The sequence below is a fragment of the Alosa pseudoharengus genome, unplaced genomic scaffold (genome assembly GCF_046254945.1).
Source record: "Alosa pseudoharengus isolate Yale_2024_CS ecotype anadromous, Long Island Sound unplaced genomic scaffold, YU_APseudo_1.1 YU_APseudo_1.1_scf_19, whole genome shotgun sequence".
Lineage (NCBI taxonomy): Eukaryota > Metazoa > Chordata > Actinopteri > Clupeiformes > Clupeidae > Alosa > Alosa pseudoharengus.
In genome coordinates, this window is record NW_027468657.1 from 10,636,986 (window position 1) to 10,644,826 (window position 7,841).

The 7,841-nt window shown below is 43.3% G+C and overlaps 1 protein-coding gene and 1 non-coding gene across 3 annotated transcripts in view; both read right to left on the bottom strand.

The window, feature by feature from the left end:
• Window positions 1-2,261: 2,261 nt before the first annotated feature.
• Window positions 2,262-7,841, bottom strand: part of dctn4 (dynactin 4) — a 16,952-nt gene continuing 11,372 nt past the window's right edge. For both annotated transcript variants that reach the window (XM_076291663.1, XM_076291662.1), the window contains 2 exons: window positions 6,816-6,913; window positions 2,262-3,757 (listed from right to left, as the gene is read on the bottom strand). In XM_076291663.1, the coding sequence (XP_076147778.1) occupies window positions 3,544-3,757; window positions 6,816-6,913 (312 nt within the window). In that variant the 3' untranslated portion in view covers window positions 2,262-3,543. The remainder of the gene's footprint in view (window positions 3,758-6,815; window positions 6,914-7,841) is intronic.
• LOC143133341 (small nucleolar RNA SNORD42) lies at window positions 3,892-3,956 on the bottom strand. Its single transcript, XR_012988503.1, has one exon. It is a non-coding gene; the product is annotated as a small nucleolar RNA SNORD42 (small nucleolar RNA).

A 7,841-nucleotide genomic window follows, 5' to 3' on the forward strand; every position in this document is an offset into this window, starting at 1 on the left:
ATGGAGGAGAGGGCCCTGGGAGCTGTCAGCTCTCAATCCACTGAGGAATGTTTCATAGGCCTGGCCTGAGGTAAGAAAAATATGAAGCTATGAAGAGGATGAGAGAGAGAGAGAGAGATGGATGGAGAGAGACAGAGGGAATGAGAGTCAGAGAGAAAGGCAGAAGGAGAGATAAAAAGAGAGAGGGAAGAAGGAAGAAAGAGAAGGTGAGGTGAAGGATGGGAGAACGGGGGAGAGAAAAGCACTGAGGATAACTACTGAATATATACAGGCTTCCTGTGAGATGAAGTGTTACATAAAACCCCCTATGAGAGGCAGCGCAGTCAGTATTTCATAAGCTCTGATCATTGCTTACTAATAAGGAATTAGGGTTTTTTCCCCCCCGAAGGAGTGGTTCTTGCTTCGGGGGGGTTGGTGCTGGAAGTTGTACAGCAGTTCCTGTGATTAAGAGGGGGGGGGGGGGGGGGGGCTCTCCCCTTTTTGGCTTAAAGTCTCGCTGAGGAGCAGAGGGCTGCGGGAGGAATTTTGTTTTGCCTAAAATGTGCACTTGAAATCACCCACCAGCTTTTACAGTTCAGCGACAAAGGGCACAACCTTGCTGTCAAGGCTCCACCACTGCGTCATTAAGCAAACAGATATGGATACATGACCGAGGGCCTTGCTCTCTCTCGCTCTCTCTCTCTACAAACACACACACACACACACACATTCTGCATACACCACTTGCTTACAATCAGATCACATGGAGAGAGCACCAGATTACAGGTTTCAGGGAGGGTTCAAATGGCTGGATGACACAGGCTTGAGGGATGAAGGGGGTGGCCATGATAAAAGCGAAGAAGCCTCAGCCAGCCCCAGGTGGTTAATATCACACAGAGGACATAACTTCAGCCGCACGTCAGCGAAAACACATTACACAGGGCGCAGCAGCCACTAATGAAGAGAGCTGCCGTACACATTCAAACAGTATGTGATAAAGTCTGATTTCTTTGTGTGTAGCCTACACACACAGAGAGAGAGAGAAACAGAGAGAGAGAGTTATTCAGTGAATGTGAGAGAGATCTTCAGTGAGAATGTAAGAGATGGACAGTTGAAGAGTGGACACTTGAAGTAGGCCTAATAAGCAGCACCTCAACACAAGCACATACCTTTCCTAGTGACTGATCGACAGACTTGCAGCTGACCGAAGCAATGAATCCCATATTGAGCTATTATACATAGGCACAATTTATTGTGACTTAAAGTCTTTACAGTTTTTGTAAGATGCTACCAGTCCATAAACATGGATTTGAACTCTGTGATAGCCAGCTTTGGGTTAGTGCAGCCTACTGGCATCCAATGCTGCTAGGATCAGTCTGTCAAATATGCTAGTTTGACGTGAGAAACAACCCGACAGTCGTCTGAGAGGGCTATTATTTGCAGTGCTTTGTGAAATGTTATGATGCCAGACGCCAAAAAATGTTGGGCTATGCAATATGCACACTGGACAGCTTGGATATGGCCTGAGGTTTGGCGCTCTATGGATTCCCGGGAAATTGGTTTATAAGGACTTTCCCATTCCAGGCGTCGCGCGCTGCCAAATGATTGGCCGGTTATTACCAGACGCCAAACAGACTCAATTCCGTTAGTCCTCTTCGCGAGGCAAAATAATTTCTAGACTCTTTCACATGTAAACCCCGCGTCTCGCTCGTGTTTTTATTGTGCCATGGCCTAGGGTTTTAAGATTCATTGTCCAATTAGTGAATTAACGCACACATTCTTCATAGCCTTCCAAGGTTTCATAGTTGTAAGTAGGCTATTCGAGAGATGGACAAACTGTAGCCTAACCTGTGTGAGAACTGCAGGCCAAGTGACGTGACAATAAATGCATTTAATAATGGTAACTACTGTTTCCTTCCCCTAACGCCATACTGCGTGACGATTATCTGGCAATATGAAACAGGGTTGCTTGCTCACATCTGCTTCATCTAAAAATACACAGCAATATGTCCAGAATTGCCATATGTGCGTGCGCAGTTTACTGCACGCAATTTTGCGTGTCAGTGTTAATACAACACTCACGATTTGCCTTTGCTGAGAATAGTATAACCTCCTTGACCGTGGAGCTCACAAGGGCATTACATTCCCGGCCCACAATATGACGGCAATGCTCCAATGGACAGTTTCATCTCAAACCCAGCAGTCTGAAATAATTCCAGAAGTACACTACTGACACCATGTGGCAGTTACAGGTTCTGCAAGAATAAAGTCCAGACCCAAAATGCTGTATGGAAGGTTTTATTGATTAGAAGCAAAAGCCAATAAATTTGCAAGTTTTTGCCAAGAACGGCAGAATACGCTACCAAGTCAACGACGAGTTGTCTCTAAATTATCTGCAATCACAACAGTTTTAAAGTTGACATCAGGAAGGTAAGGAATGCTCAGAACAATGTCTAAGAAAAAAGGTGAGCAGATGTGCATAATAAAAGCTTTCACAATGCCAGTGACGTAAGGAAAAACAACAAAGACAGCAAGCTAGAGAGACCAAAAAGAGAAAAAACATAAGTCACATATTCCTTCGTAATTCTCATCTCACTACAGACTTTCATCTTAAACAAATATGTTAATTTAAAAAAAAATGCTAACATTTTAAACTTATAATGAAGTTATGATGAACATGACTTCATTCACCATTGCTGTACACTAGTAACCATACTGTAAGGCCTTGTGTTTCAAAATCTCACATGAAATAAAAAGAAAAACAAAAAAAGAAAAGAAAACCTTGCCGATGCCATTTCAGTCGCAGCATGGATCGATCCCAGCAGACCATGTCTCACCTCTAAAACACTGAAAGAGCTTTTGTTACACTAGCCATCTCCTGCACAACCTCCGTTGTGATTTGCTAAGAAGAAACCGTACAATGAACAGCGACGCTGCACTCGAAAACCCAGTGGCAGGACCTCTCTTTGTCACCAGGGTGCACAGGACACAACCGGTACAGGACACAGCAACTGCATGCAGTTAAATAGCTTCTTAAGTACATGTTGGATGACTAGCTGGCTAGCATGTAGCTGATAAGGTAGTGTATGATGGTGTGAGTGTTTGAAGGTGTTCCAAAGGTGTGTGTGTGTTTCTATAGTTTTTTTTACCCAGAACTACGGTAGCTTCAAGCCTGAGGCTGCAAGTCAGAGAGTGTGTGTGTGTGCAGTCTGTCTATATTTTATTTTCTCTGATATGTATTTGGTAGCTCAAAGTCCCAAGTGACCCAGAACTGAGTGTCTGTGTAGAAAGATCACTAGCATCTAACACGTGAGCATATACCTTTGTTATGTATGCAGATGTCGGTCTCTCTCTCTCTGTGTGTGTGTGTGTGTGTGTGTGTGTGTGTGTGTGTGTGTGTGTAGGCCTGTATGTTCACACAAGAGTGTGTGTCTATGTATGAATCTCCGCGGATCTGCATGAGAATGTATGTGTATGTGATACTGTATGTAAGGGTGTGTTTGATAGTGTGTGTGTGTGTGTGTGTGTGTGTGTGTGTGTGTGTGTGTGTGTGTGTGTCTCCACTCAGGGCGCCAGCGGCCCCAGGCTGAGCTCCACGTGGTGCGTGAGCCAGATGGCCTCGGCGGGCGCGTCGCCCTCCTCGCTGGGCCGGATGGGTGCGGCCAGGTTGCGGAAGTCGTGGCGCATGCGGAACGCCACCGTCACGTCACCCTCCTCGCGCTGTGGCACCACCTTGATGAAGAAGCCGATCTTGTTGGACTTCCTGAAGGCCACCACACTTCAGAGAAAGAAAAGGGGAAAAAAATTATTATTACAACCAATTCCCTTACTCACAGCCGTTTGCTTCCCTCAATGCTTCAGCCTGGAGAAAAACACTGAGGTAAAATACCAACTACACGAGTATAAACTGTCCGGCATCAGTGGTTCCTTTGAATACATCACATATTCAGTCGATATAAACTTCACATCATATGCACAGACACATTCTATATCTTTGTAAAGTGCATTTTGTGGTGCCAGTCACTTTTCTTTTAAGTTCTCTAATCAGTTTTCATGGTCAGCTGAGTCATATCTGCAGTGCATTCACATGTGCACCAATAGAACTTTTTCACATCAGCCATTTTGACATGAAATAGTAGGGCAAGCACAGATGTTACTAAGTACGTTAACGAAGTTCAATTTCATTTAGCAGAATGAGGGTCTTAATTAACGTCATTAGTAACACCTGGGCCTGCCATATATTTCATGTCAAAATGTCCAAAATGGCTGCTGTGAAAAGGTCCACAAGGCCCTGGCTGTGCACATGGCACAAAATGACTTTAATGTATAAAAAAATTATGATTTTAATGTATAAAAATCCCATGACAGAATAAATGTTAAAAAGTCTGAACAATGTTTTGGCACAATACTTTGTGAAGTTAATCTTGGTACAACCAGGGGAAAAAAGGTCTAAATGGGTCAAACTAACAACACGTTTAAACACTGAAAATAAAAATTTAGTATCTTGTTTTTCAATCAGTGTTTTCCACAGCACACACGTATGCTGTGAGAGATTGCCAGGTGTGACTTGGGAAAATTACCCAATTTCACTTCACTGGTCCAAAAAATGAATCTTGGGTTGTGTCAAAGAATTGATAATCATACTGCTCTTGTTGAGCGTATGATTGTGCTGCTGGTGGTAAACAGTCAATGTAATGAAATACTTTTCTTTGCCTGTGGGTGGTGCTAGGTAGCACAAATAGTAATAAAGCTACCCAAATTATTATTTACAGAAATGTAAAAATACATCCATCTCAAACATAGCTAGTTGTTTAGCATGCATGAGTAACTTCAACCTCTTTCTGAGAGTTCGCTCCCCTGCCTTGAAACAGTGGATGATTGGATCCTCAAACAATTTGCGTTCCTTTCTTATGGCTGAAAAACAACCTGTGGTGTATTGTTTCATTTTTAGCCTCAGAAATAAATAGGACAACTGTAAGCATCTTAACCCATTGGTGGATTTAAATAAAAAACCCTCATGTTTTTCACCGAGAGGGTCTGCAGACCAGCGACGATAAGGACTTTTATTGGAGACTTTATTAGATGATTTAGGTTACGTTGCACGTTTCATTTTTTTGTAACATTTGGGATCTTGGTGTGTCGTGGCGCAAAAAAAAGATTGAAAACACACTGATCTAGTACATGTAACCTGCTGTCAATCTGCTCTTATCTTGAGTGACACGTCTACATGTTGATTCAGCTGCAGAGGTGCCACAGACTCCTCACACCAGCTTCACACTCACGACCTTGTCATGTTCAACACACAAATGACTCAACTCAACAGCAACACACCCTGCTCCTTCTCCTCAACGCAACAGCAACACACCCAGCTCCTCTCTCAATCACTCTACAGCAGCGGTGACCAAACTTTTCCCCCCGCGTACCACCACTTACATCCTGACTCGGCTCGCGTACCCCCACCATCCAACACATAAAAACGTAACACATTCTATTGACGCATTCCAAGCATCATGTTCAGCCGCCCTACATAACAAATAACAAAATCAAAATGTGCAGCTCTCACACTAAAAACAGTGTGGAGAACAACATTATGAAACACAAAGAACAAAGAGAAGATAGGCTTAGATTTTTTTAAAAATAATAATTTTTAACACCTTTCCGACATTGCCCTTTTCATCTCGTGTAGTGGAAGCTCACGTACCACCGGGGGTACACGTACCACAGTTTGGGAATCCCTGCTGTGTATAACTTTATATAATATTCTTGATAGAATATTATATACTCCGATCCTGTCAGATCATATTTATATTTATTTATGTCTGGTTTATTATTAATAATAGTCTTGCTATGCTATTCTACTCACTGGAATAGGAGCAAACTGTTCCACTGTTTCTTGGAGCAACTTCAGTTAGAAGTACATTTGAAAAAAAAAAAGATGTAAAAATATTAGACTTCTACAAAAACCTAAAACCGAGGCAGAGTTGGCATCTAAAGAAATGTTCAAAGGCCTCAACACTGACTTCAGCAGATTCCTGAGGGGCTTTGCTACGGCCCGTAGCAGAGGGATTTTAGGGTATCGTTTCCAGTTCTGTCAAGTTCAACAACCAAAAATCAAACAAGCGTTCAAACTCAAACATGAGTTAACTTCTTTAAGAAGTCGATTGAGAATAACGTTACAGACCAAAGAAAATTTTTTTATTCAACATAACCCTGTGCCCTCTGTTCTAGTCTATAGTCATAGTTAATATTTAATAACAGGCAACGTTATTGCACTGTTCAATCCCTGCTCTCTTACTTGTGCACCATTGCACACACTCTACGATTGTAATCACTTCACATGCTCTTTAATTTTTACATTTCTGTGATGATTTTTATGTATGTCAGATGCATGTGTGTATGTGTTTGTTGTATTATGGTTGTATAAGCTACTGGATGCCTAAAATTTCCATCGGGATGAATAAAGTATCTATCTATCTATTGTATCAATCTATCCATCTATCTATCCATCCATCTATCAGTGTTCAATGCCAGAATGACATCATATAAATACGTCCCTTGAATACAGAATGGTGCCATTGAATGAGGCCATTAGGAATGAAGAGGAGAACAGCTTGGGAGCCATATGTCTCTCCATCCACACTGACCCATTTCCGATTTCCTCCCCATCAATTCAGACGCATCCTGCTACTGCGATGCCAGTTTCCACTGGTGTTTTCAGGGTGTCAGGGGTGTATTGATGGTCTATTAGGGGTGTTTTAAGGATGTGCTAGGAGTGTGTTAATGGTGTGTTAGGTGTGCTAAGGTCTGCGAGGTTGTATAAGGTAGGTGGGTCTTACTCTGGGTCGTCCTGGAAGTCCTGGGGCTCAGCCAGCTCATCGTACTCTGCAGCCGCATCCTTTCCTGCTAGTACCAGCTCCTTCGTAGGAACCATCACCTGCAGAGACATACACACACACGTGAAATTTCAGCAAACACAAATGCGCACAGCAAATGCAAGCACACGCACACACACACACTTTTTAAGCTGCTCACTGAAAAAAAACATTTAAAACACTCAGCCGAGCCAAAAGCCTTCAGACTCCAGCCGTGCTGCCTCCCTGGTTGTATTGATGGAAGCATAAACACTGTATGAAATAAACTACAGACTCATGGGCCCAGGGCAGACCCCTGCATTATCCATAGGCCATCAAAACACCTCCATCAATAAGCAGAGTACTGAGGGCAAGGGGAGTGAAATAAGAACTCACCCCCCCCCCTAAACTTGACTCCAGTGAGTGAAAGGGGAGGGGGGGGGGGTACAATGGACCGATGAGAGTACAATTTTAGTTCCTGTGGTCCCTGGTGCTGTTTACAAGCCATGCGATTGGCTCGTCTGTTTTGGGTCCAGAACTGAGCAGCATAATCCAAGGCGTTGACAGTCAGATTTCATACTTCGTGGGCTGCATGCAGTAGCTGGCATGGCACTGGGCACTCTGTCCACACCAGACACAGAGTGCAGTACCTTGGCACCAATCACAGAGTGCAGTACCTTGGCACCAATTGTACCTTGGCACCAATCACAGAGTGCAGTACCTTGGCACCAATCACAGAGTGCAGTACCTTGGCACCAATTCACCCTTCGCTAAGTCCCGCCCTCCTTAGTTACTGTTGCTATGCCTGACAAACTTTAGGACCCTGCATGTCTATTACATAGGGGGAGATTCGGGACTTTTCAATGAAACGTAATTTACAAAGACATCGTACCACACTGAAAGATAATATTTTGTCACTAGCAACCTACATCTGTCCTCTGTCAAATACAGTTGGAATTTCATCTCTGAACAAAACCGTTCATGAGTTATTTAAGCAGAAGTCGAATGTGC